Source organism: Lipotes vexillifer, unplaced genomic scaffold (genome assembly GCF_000442215.2).
Source record: "Lipotes vexillifer unplaced genomic scaffold, Lipotes_vexillifer_v1.1 scaffold187, whole genome shotgun sequence".
NCBI classification, from domain to species: Eukaryota; Metazoa; Chordata; class Mammalia; order Artiodactyla; family Lipotidae; genus Lipotes; species Lipotes vexillifer.
The window spans coordinates 153,425-165,655 of record NW_006782213.1 but is presented as its reverse complement, the minus strand read 5'-3'; the positions used below and the strand labels follow the sequence as shown (position 1 = coordinate 165,655).

General features: G+C 40.9%; 1 protein-coding gene across 3 annotated transcripts in view; it reads right to left on the bottom strand.

The window, feature by feature from the left end:
• Nucleotides 1-264: 264 nt before the first annotated feature.
• GABRA5 (gamma-aminobutyric acid type A receptor subunit alpha5) overlaps nt 265-12,231 on the bottom strand; it is a 104,338-nt gene continuing 92,371 nt past the window's right edge. For 2 of the 3 annotated variants that reach the window (XM_007455040.1, XM_007455041.1), the window contains exon 11: nt 268-1,534. In XM_007455040.1, the coding sequence (XP_007455102.1) occupies nt 1,235-1,534 (300 nt within the window). In that variant the 3' untranslated portion in view covers nt 268-1,234. Of the gene's footprint in view, nt 1,535-12,231 lie in introns of all 3 variants that reach the window. The other variant, XM_007455042.1, reaches the window with a different exon arrangement.

Genomic DNA, 12,231 nt, shown 5'->3' with positions numbered 1-12,231 from the left:
TCTATCAAGCAGAGACCCATAGGGCACCGCACCCTGGAGATGTATGAGACGGAAAGAACTTCCAATTCTACCTATTCACCTCACTGTGGTTGAAGTCAGCTTTCTCTCTACATACTACCCAGAAGAATTAGATTGGATCAGAGGTGAGCAGCCAAGTAAGACACTTTTTCCCAAGCAATTTCATGATGGGTTTCCTTTACATCATTTTTAGAAAATGAGTCAATCCACCCATGAAAATATGAAATATGTTTCAAAATATGACATTTATCCACAAGATCAGTTTATTTTTTAATGAACATTTAAGGTTCATATACAAAAGCTAACAGAGCAATAAGTCAATCATGAAATAACATACAGGGAAATAAAATGGAAAATAACTCATTTACAGTTTCTCACCACTGAAGCACTACACACTTGCTGCAGTGAAGTGTGGTCAGTGTTTCAGACAGTGGATGCTCAGGCCAAATGCCAAGACTGTCATCACACTACTTTTTGTTTTAAGATCTTTTCTTTCTTGGTCATCGTTCAGTTAGTGGGGGGGGAGTCGGAGGGAGAGAAGTAAGTTTCATTCCCACCTCACCCCCAAAAACTATTTTTAAGCAGTTAAATTTTTCCTTGGGGAAACATTGTATCTGTTAATCTAACATACCATATATTTCTGTTATTAAATGTTTGCATAAATATTTGTTTTTTCTATTTCTTAACATAAGATCATGCAGTACTTTTAACTTCAGAACAGTAAGAATTATCAAAGGCAATTAGTTTTGTACATAAATGCCCAGTTTCTTTCCAATGAAAAATGTGCTCTTTGTGATATTTGTTTCTTGTGAGAGTTGGTCAAGTAGTAATCATGGAGTATTTCCTAAAATATTTATTTGCTGGGAAAATTTGTATGAAATGACATTCAAAGTATAAAAAACATTGTTAGGTAACACTTGGAACAGTTAAAAATATACTTGTTTGTAAACTATCAATGTAAGATACTGAGCATCTGAGTGTCAGAGCCATTGTCTCCTGTTTTTCTAAAAAGTGGCTTGATTTACCAATGTGACATCTTTGAAACATCTGACATTATATATAGAAACATCAAGGCAATATTATTTGTACATATTATTAAACATGCAAAAATTTCCTGAAAGATAGTGCCCAAATAAGGGAGGTCCCCCAAGCTCAACCTCTCCTTGGTGCCCGTCACTGAACGTATGGCTGTCTTAGAGTTTGGGAGCATGGCAGCTCATTTTGTAGAGGTAGCCCCTTTAATCACTGGCTCCCTATTCAAATATGTTGCCCAGTAAACTAGGTTGAAAGTGCCAAACAGGACTGGGAATATAATTCGGGACATTTTGTCTATCTTGCTGATGCTGTTGTAAGTCTTTTTGTTTTCAGAAGTCTTGTCTTCAGGTTTTACTGAGGCTGAAGAGGCATTTGAGGTCCCTGAAGGGGTCTGCTCCTTTGGGATGTTTGGGGGGTGGGTCATCTTCCCAGTAGTATAAGCATTTGTTGATTTATTTAGTGTAAGTTCACGCTCCTTTTTCTGCAAAATATAAAAAATTTAAGGGCATGACGTTTGCAGGCAGCTGTCAGTTCACTTCTAAAGGTTCTGAAGGTTTATCTCTCAAAAGAGAGAGACAGAGACAGACATAAAGACAGAGACAGAGAGGATATCAGCTTAGCTCTGGCAGAGGGCAGCCTTCCACAGACTTCTAAGCCTAGAACCCCACATGGCCAGTCTTGGATGTGAAATTCTAGAACAGGCAAAATACTTTATGGTAGAAAAATTCAGAATAGTGGTTACCTTTGTTGTGGTGGGGACAGGAATGGACTGGGAGGGGCATGGTGACCTTTCTGGAGTGCTGGCAATGTTCTCTATCTTGATAGGGATTTGAGTTTACAGGTGAACATGTTCATCAAACCTCAGCAAAAATACCCTTAACATTTGTGCATTTCATACTATGTAAACTTTTCTTCAAAAGAATCAAAGAGTAAACAAATATTGAACTCTAGTGATATGCTTACTGAAGTATTAGTGGGAAATGTACTATTTACTTTGAAATACATCACAAAATAAGATGTATTGACAGATGGATTGAGGATGGGTGGATGGATGAATGGATAGACAGATTTTAGGTAACATAGATAGATAGAGAGATAGATAAATGACAGATGGGAGGTGATGACACAAGCTCAGTAAAATGTTAATAGTAGACAGTTTTTCATTTTGTAGTTCTTCAACATTTCTGTATGTTTGAAAATTTGCATGATAGAATGCTGGGAAAAAATCTGTTCCTTTTCCAAAGTAACATAATCTCATTAAACTAAATTTGGAAAACAAGAATAATTAAAGAAGATATATCACTATCTGAAAAAGATATCTGCATCCCATTGCTCATAGCAACATTATTCACAATAGCAAAAATATGGTAACAATGTGTCTGCTAGTTGATGGTTAAACAAAATGTGGTGTGTGTGTATATATATACATACATACATACATATATATATATATATATATATATATATATATATACATACACACAATAAAATACACATTGGAACACAAAGGAATAGTATTCAGCCATAAAAAGGAAGAAAATCCTGCCATTTACAACAGGGAAGGACCTTGAGAGCATTGTGCTAAGTTAAATAAGTCAGATAGAGAAAGACAAATACCATATGATTTCACTTATATGTGGAATCCAAACAAAAAAAACAAACAAAAAGCTGAACTCATAGATACAGACAGCAGATTGGTGGTCACCAGAGGGCAGGGGGCAGGGAGCAAAATGGGTGAAGGTGGTCAAAAGGTAAAAACATCCAGTTGTAAGATAAATAAGATTGGGAAATGTAATACACAGCCCGGTGACTATGGTTTTAAAAAAAAAGGAAGAAAATATATTAACTATTAAAAATATGTGGGAGGGAGCTTCAAGATGGCGGAAGATTAAGACGTGGAGATCACCTTCCTCCCCACAAGTACATCAGAAATACGTCTACATGTAAAACAACTCCTACAGGACACCTACTGAATGCTGGCGGAAGACCTCAGACCTCCCAAAAGGCAAGAAACTCCCCACGTACCTGGGTAGGGCAAAAGAAAAAAGATAAAAACAGTGACAAAAGAATAGGGATGGGACCTGCATCAGTGGGAGGGAGCTGTGAAGGAGGAAAGGTTTCCACACACTAGGAAGCCCCTTCGCGGGCGGAGACTGCGTGAGACGGAGCGGGGAGCTTCGAAGCCGCGGAGGAGAGCGCAGCAACACAGGTGCGGAGGGCAAAGCGGAGAGATTCCCGCACAGAGGATCGGTGCCGACCGGCACTCACTAGCCCGAGAGGCTTGTCTGCTCACCCGCCGGGGTGGGTGGGGTCTGGGAGCTGAGGCTCGGCTTCGGTCGGATCGCAGGGAGGAGATTGGCGGCGTGAACACAGCCTGAAGGGGTTAGTGCACCACGGCTAGCGGGGAAGAAGTCCAGGAAAAAGTCAGGACCTGCCGAAGAGGCAAGAGACTTTTTCTTGCCTATTTCCTGGTGCGCGAGGAGAGGGGATTAAGAGCGCGGCTTAAAGGAGCTCGAGATGGATGTGAGCCGCAGCTATCAGCGCGGACCCCTGAGACGGGCATGAGATGCTAAGGCCGCTGCTGCTGCCACCAAGAAGCCTGTGTGCGAGCACAGATCACTATCTACACCGCCCCTCCTGGGAGCCTGTGCCGCCCGTCACTGCCAGGGTCCCGTGATCCAGGGACAACTTCCCCAGGAGAACGCACGGCGCGCCTCAGGCTGTTGCAACGTCACGCCGGCCTCTGCCACCGCAGGCTCGCCCCGCATCCGTACCCCTCCCTCCCCCCGGCCTAAGTGAGCCAGAACCTCCTAATTAGTTGCTCCTTTAACCCAGTCCTGTCTGGGCGGGGAACAGACACCCTCAGGCGACCAACACGCAGAGGCGGGGCAAATCCAAAGCTGAACCCCAGGAGCTGTGAGAACAAAGAAGAGAAAGGGAAATCTCTCCCAGTAGCCTCAGGAGCAGCGGATTACACCTCCACAATCAACTTGATGTGCCCTGCATCTGCGGAATACCTGAATACACAATGAATCATCCCAAATTGAGGAGGTGGACATTGGGAGCAACAATGTATATATTTTTCTCCCTTTTTCTCTTTTTGTGAATGTGTCTGTGTACGCTTCTGTGTGTGATTATGTCCGTATAGCTTTGCTTTTACCATTTGTCCTGGGTTCTGTCTGTCCGCTTTTTTTTTTTTTAGTATAGTTTTTAGCGCTTGTTATCATTGGTGGATTTGTTTTTTTGGTTTGGTTGCTCTCTGCCTTCTTGCTCTCTTTTTTTTAATTACTTAAAAAATGTTTTTAATACTTATTTTTTATTTTAATAACTTTTGAATTTTATTTTATTATATTTTATCTTCTTTCCTTCTTTCTTTTTTGTCTCCCTTTTATGCTGAGCTGTGTGGATGACAGGCTCCTGGTTCTCCAGCCAGGCATCAGGGCTGTGCCTCTGAGGTGGGAGAGCCAAGTTCAGGACATTGGTCCACAAGAGACCTCCCAGCTCCACGTAATATTAAAAGGCAAAAACCTCCCAGAGATCTCCACCTCAACTCCAAGACCCAGCTCCACTCAACGACCAGCAAGCTACAGTGCTGGACACCCTACGCCAAACACCTAGCAAGAAAGGAACACAACCCAATCCATTAGCAGAGAGGCCACCTAAAATCATAATAAGGCCACAGACATGCCAAAACACACCACCAGTCATGGACCTGCCCACCAGAAAGATAAGATCCAGCCTCATCCACCAGAACACAGGCACTAGTCCCCTCCACCAGGAAGCTTACACAACCCCTGAACCAACCTTAGCCACTGGGGTCAAACACCAAAAACAACAGGAACTGCAAACCTGCAGCCTGAAAAAAGGAGACCCCAAACACAGTAAGTTAACCAAAATGAGAAGACAGAGAAACACAGCAAATGAAGGAATAAGATAAAAACCCACCAGACCTAACAAATGAAGAGGAAATAGGCAGGCTACCTGAAAAAGAATTCAGAATAATGATAGTAAAGATGATACAAAATCTTGGAAATAGAATAGAAAAAATGCAAAAAAACATTTAACAAGGACATAGAAGAACTAAAGATGAAACAAGCAATGATGAACAACATAATAAATGAAATTAAAAATTCTCTAGAAGGGATCAATAGCAGAATAACTGAGGAAGAAGAACGGATAAGTGGAAGATAAAATAGTGGAAATAACTACAGCAGAGCAGAATAAAGAAAAAAGAATGAAAAGAATTGAGGACAGTCTCAGAGACCTCTGAGACAACATTAAATGCACCAATATTCTAATTATAGGGGTCCCAGAAGAAGAAGAGAAAATGAAAGGGACTGAGAAAATATTTGAAGAGATTATAGTTGAAAACTTCCCTAATACGAGAACTGAAATAGTTAAAGACCAGGAAGCAAGGAGAGTCCCATACAGGATAAATCAAAGGAGAAACATGCCAAGATACAAATTAATCAAACTATCAAAAATTAAATACAAAGAAAACATATTAAAAGCAGCAAGAGAAAAACAACAAATAACATCTAAGGGAATCCCCATAAAGTTAACAGCTGATCTTTCAGCGGAAACTCTGCAAGCCAGAAGGGAGTGGCAGGACATATTTACAGTAATGAAGGGGAAAAAAATCTACAACCAAGATTACTCTACCCAGCAAGGATCTCATTCAGATTTGACAGATAAATTAAAGCCTTTACAGACAAGCAAAAGCTAAAAGAATTCAGCACCACCAAACCAGCTTTACAACAAATATTAAAGGAACTTCTGTAGGCAGGAAACGCAAGAGAAGGAAAAGACCTACAATAACAAACTCAAAACAATTAAGAAAATGGTAATAGAAACATACATATCGATAATTACCTTAAATGTAAATGGATTAAATGCCCCAACCAAAAGACATAGACTGGCTGAATGGATACAAAAACAAGACCCGTATATATGCTGTTCATAAGAAACCCACATCAGGCCCACAGACACATACAGACTGAAAGTGAGGGGATGAACAAAGATATTCCAGTCGAATGGAAATCAAAAGAAAGCTGGAGTAGCCATTCTCATATCAGACAAAATAGACTTTAAAATACAGACTATTACAAGAGACAAAGAAGGACACTCCATAATGATCAAGGGATCAATCCAAGAAGAAGATATAACAATAGTAAATATTTATGCACCCAACATAGGAGCACCTCAGTACATAAGGCAAATGCTAACTGCCATAAAAGGGGAAATCGACAGTAACACATTCATAGTAGGGGACTTTAACACCCCACTTTCACCAATGGACAGATCATCCAAAATGAAAATAAATACGGGAAACCCAAACTTTAAATGATACATTAAACAAGATGGACTTAATTGATATTTATAGGACATTCCATCCCAAAACAACAGAATACACTTTCTTCTCAAGTGGTCATGGAACATTCTCCAGGATAGTACTTGTATTGGGTCACAAATCAAGCCTCAGTAAATTTAAGAAAACTGAAATCGTATCAATTATCTTTTCCAACCACAATGCTATGAGATGCTATGAGATATCAATTACAGGAAAAAGTCTGTAAAAAGTACAAACACATGGATGCTAAACAATACACTACTTAACAACCAAGAGATCACTGAAGAAATCAAAAAGGAAATCAAAAAATACCTAGAAACAAATAACAATGAAAACACGACAACCCAAAACCTATGGGATGCAGCAAAAGCAGATCTAAAGGGAGGTTTATAGCAATACAATCCTACCTTAAGAAACAAGAAACATCTCAAATAAACAACCTAACCTTACACTAAAAGTAATTAGAGAAAGAAGAACAAAAAAACCCCAGGTTAGCAGAAGGAAAGAAATCAAAAAGATCAGATCAGAAATAAATGAAGGAAACGATAGCAAAGATCAATAAAACTAAATGCTGGTTCTTTGAGAAGATAAACAAAATTTATAAACCATTAGCCAGACTCATCAAGATAAAAAGGAAGAAGACTCAAATCAATAGAATTAGAAATGGAAAAGGAGAAATAACAACTGACACTGCAGAAATACAAAGGATCATGAGAGGTTACTACAAGCAACTCTATGCCAATAAAAAGGACAACGTGGAAGAAATAGAAAAATTCTTAGATATGCACAACCTTCTGAGACTGAACCAGGAAGAAATAGAAAATATGAACTGAGCAAACTCAAGCACTGAAATTGAAACTGTGATTAAAAATCTTCCAACAAACAAAAGCCCAGGACCAGATGGCTTCACAGGCAAATTCTATCAAACATTTAGTGAAGAGCTAACACCTATCCTTCTCAAACTCTTCCAAAATATAGCAGAGCGATGAACACTCCCAAACTTATTCTACGAGGCCACCATCACCCTGATACCAAAACCAGACAAGGATGTCACAAAGAAACAAAACTACAGGCCAGTATGACTGATGAACATAGATGCAAAAATCCTCAACAAAACACTAGCAAACAGAAACCAACAGTACATTAAAAGGATCATACACCATGATCAAGTGGGATTTATCCTAGGAATGCAAGGATTCTTCAATATATGCAAATCAATCAATGTAATACACCATGTTAACAAATTGAGGGGGAAAAATATATGATCATCTCAATAGATGCAGAGAAAGCTTTCAACAAAATTCAACACCCATTTTTGATAAAAACTCTACAGAAAGTAGGCATAGAGAGAACTTATCTCAACATAATAAAGGCCATACATGACAAACCCACAGCAAACATTGTCCTCAAAGGTGAAAAAATGAAACCATTTCCACTAAGATCAGGAACAAGAAAAGGATGCCCACTCTCACCACTATTATTCAACATACTTTTGGAAGTTTTAGCCACAGAAATCAGAAAGGAAATAAAAGGAATCCAAATCAGAAAAGAAGAAGTAAAGCTGTCACTGTTTGCAGATGACATGATACTATACACAGAGAATACTAAAGATGCTACCAGAAAACTACTAGAGCTAATCAATGTATTTGGTAAAGTAGCAGGGTACAAAATTAATGCACAGAAATCTTTTGTATTCTTACACACTAATGATGAAAAATCTGAAAGAGAAATTAAGGAGACATTCCCATTTACCATTGAAACAAAAAGAATAAAATGCCTAGGAGTAAATCTTTATGAGACAAAAGACCTGTATGCAGAAAATTATAAGACACTGATGAAAGAAATTAAAGATGATACAAATAGATGGAGAGATATACCATGTTCTTGGATTGGCAGAATCAACATTGTGACAATGACTATACTGCCCAAAGCAATCTACAGATCGAATGCAATCACTATCAAACTACCACTGCCATTTTTCAAAGAATTAGAACAAAAAATTTCACAATTTGTATGGAAACACAAAAGACCCCAAATAGCCAAAGCAATTTTGATAAAGAAAAATGGAGCTGGAGGAATCAGGCTCCCTGACTTCACACTATACTACAAGGCTGCAGTAATCAAGACAGTATGGTACTGGCACAAAAACAGAAAGACAGATCATTGGAACAGGATAGAAAGCCCAGAGATAAACCCACACACATATGGTCACCTTATCTTTGATAAATGAGGCAAGAATATACAGTGGAGAAAAGACAGTCTCTTCAATAAGTGGTGCTGGGAAAACTGGACAGCTACATGTAAAAGAATGAAATTAGAATACTCCCTAACACTATACACAAAAATGAACTCAAAGTGGATTAAGGACCTAAATATAAGGCCAGACACTATCAAACTCTTAGAGGAAAACATAGGCAGAACACTTTATGACGTAAATCACAGCAAGGTCCTCTTTGACCCACCTCCTAGAGTAATGGGACCCAATGAAACTTAAAGCCTTTTGCACAGCAAAGGAAACCATAAACAAGACCAAAAGACAACTCTCAGAATGGGAGAAAATATTTGCAAATGAAGCAACTGACAAAGGATTAATCTCCAAAATTTACAAGCAGCTCATGCAGCTCAATATCAGAAAAACAAACAACCCAATCCAAAAATGGGCAGAAGATCTAAATAGACATTTCTCCAAAGAAGATATACAGATTGCCAAGAAATATATGAAAGAATGCTCAACATCATTAATCATTAGAGAAATGCAAATCAAAACTACAATGAGATATCATCTAACACCAGTCAGAATGGCCATCCTCAAAAAATCTAGAAACAATAAATGCTGGATAGGGTGTGGAGAAAAGGGAACCCTCTTGCACTGTTGGTGAGAATGTAAATTGATACAGCTACTATGGAGAACAGTATGGAGGTTCCTTAAAAAACTACAAATAGAACTACCATACGACCCAGCAATCCCACTACTGGGCATATACCCTGAGAAAACCATAATTCAAAAAGAGTCATGTACCAAAATGTTCATTGCAGCTCTATTTACAATAGCCAGGACATGGAAGCAACATAAGTGTCCATCAACAGATGAATGGATAAAGAAGATGTGGCACATATATACAATGGAATATTACTCAGCTATAAAAAGAAACGAAATTGAGTTATTTGTAGTGAGGTGGATGGACCTAGCATCGGTCATACAGAGTGAAGTAAGTCAGAAAGAGAAAAACAAGTACCATATGCTAACACATATATATGGAATTTAAGAAAAAAAATGTCATGAAGAACCTAGGGTTAAGAGAGGAAGAAAGACACAGACCTACTAGAGAATGGACTTGAGGATATGGGGAGGGGGAAGAGTAAGCTGTGACAAAGCGAGAGAGTGGCATGGACATATATACACTACCAAACGTAAAATAGAGAGCTAGTGGGAAGCAGCTGCATAGCACAGGGAGATCAGCTCGGTGCTCTGTGACCTCCTAGAGGGGTGGGATAGGGAGGGTGGGAGGTAGCGAGACGCAAGGGGGAAGAGATATGGGGATACATGTATATGTATAACTGATTCACTTTGTTATGAAACAGAAACTAACACACCATTGTAAAGCAATTATACTCCAATACAGATGTGAAAAAAAAAATATGTGAAAGATGAAAAGCAGAGAGGAAGTGCATGGAGAAGGAGCAAGAAGAAGCAGTGAAAAGTGAGGTGGAATAAGAGTGCATATGTACCCAGATGCAGGGAGCACAACGACCCCGGGGCCACAGTGAGGGTGACCACAGTGTCAGAGCAGAGCAGGGCCTATGGGCCACTCCTCAGAAATGGTATGGTTCTTTGCAGCCCCCGCGGTGCCATGCACACCCCCCCCCCACTCATCTGCCAGAAGCCCATCAGCATGATGGACTAGCTACCTCAATGGTTTGCACGGCCTTTGTCTCTGGGTGTAACCAGGACAGAGCAGACACTGGAGGAGAGAATGATGGGTCTCAGAAGTGGGTGTTTCAAACAGGACTCAGGGTGGCCACAGTGGTCCAGAGATGGGTCTCTGTCCTCCTTCCGGGACGACTTGCTGCCCAGCTAAGGGCAGACAGCTCCCTACACGGTCAACTTCAACTTCTTCCTCTGTCCTTTCACAGGTGTCCACCCCTAAAAGCCACCTTGCACCCCCAACTCTGAAGACCCCAACAGGTAACGATGGTGAACACAGTCCAGTGTTCAAATTTTCTCCACTTCTAAGTAAAAGCCAGTAATGCTATACTTACTTATTCATGCTCACCACCGTGTGTCACAGTATGACTTGCCTGCCGGGATACCTGCAGATGCCTCGATGCCTCCACTGGCCTAAGGGATGGTATCCGCAGCACCACAGCCTTGGGGGACAACACCTAGTCTTCTAGGAGATCAGTGCTAATCTGAGATTACATGAGCCAGTTACCTCCATGTCCTCCTCTCCCTCCAGGTCTGCATTCAGATCTGTGACAAGTAATAAGGACACTGAGGCTGAGTGTGAACAAGTGAGGTGGCCGATGATGATGACAGCCCATTCGACAACCTTCAAGGACTCTCCATTGCCCCTGGGTTCCACCTTCCTCCTAGACTCACAGACACAAGCCTGATGGCCTCAATTCCTGCAGCACCTCCCAGGCGGCTGCCCCGCTCAGGCTCAGGGAGGCTGTCTCCAGGACTGTAGCAAACATTTACTTCCTGGCAACACAGTGTTGGGTGTCGGGAAGTCCCTCTCCCCAGACTCCATGTCCCCCAACAAACATCCTTCATGGTTCTGTCTGTTGGGACACTTCAGTCCAGAAAAAGAAATAAAAAGCATCCAGAAGGGAGAGGAAGAAGTAAAACTATCTATATTCAGAGATTATACGATTGACTTTAGACTCTGAGGCAGAGTCTGAAGACACCCTGCCTCTGCCATGTTTTCTCAGCTCCCCACCAATCGCCTGCTGCTGTCAGCTCACTCCTGTCTCCCATCATCCCCCAAAACACACCCCCTCGTGAGATTCCTGCTTGTCAAGCCCCTCCCCAGGCATCTCCCTGCTTCCCTTCTTCCCTGAGGGGCCATGGGTACGCACAGCTGAGTGCCCTCAGCAGCAGCAGAGTATCCTGGTGTAGTCACGGGTTTGGGGCACAGTCTCCGGTAGGGCCTTCCAGACTCCCTTCATGATGATTTCCAAAGGACAGATGAAGTTTCACCTTCAAGTCTACCCTGATAAGTCCGGCCTGTTCCGCTCTCAGAGCAAAGGACTTGTTGTTTTAAATGTGGCATACTTAGCACTTTACCATGTGCTATTTATTTTCTATTCCATGTATGTTATTTTCTTTTCCCCAAGGATCTGGTTCAGGTTGGAATGTTGTGCAACCTTTTTTCTTCAAATATTTTTTAGATTCAGGCACCGACCTCCCTCTAAATACTCAGCACTTAATTGCTTTGAATAGAGAAATGCTTCCCACAATAACTCATGTGCATCATTTAAGCAAGACAAATCATCTCATCAGTGGAATTGGGTGTGTTTGCCTGTTGTGTCGCTCCCAATAATTCGAATGCTCCCTTCATGACCTTCAAGCCACCTTGCAGAAGACACGCTGCATGGTGAAGTGGCAAGAGTGAGCAGAAGAATTGACTGTACCATTCAAAACTGGATAAATAGTCCCTGAACAAACAGAAGGTACTTTAGCAAAAGTAATAGGCCTGATATCAGACCTTTCCCTTGAATGAAGCTGGTGATTCAAAATAAAGGTAAAACAAGACCTGTTATAAGACTTTGTAAGGACCTTGAGTATAAGGGAAGAAATCATTTTTCAGGGGGAAGGATGTAGGGAA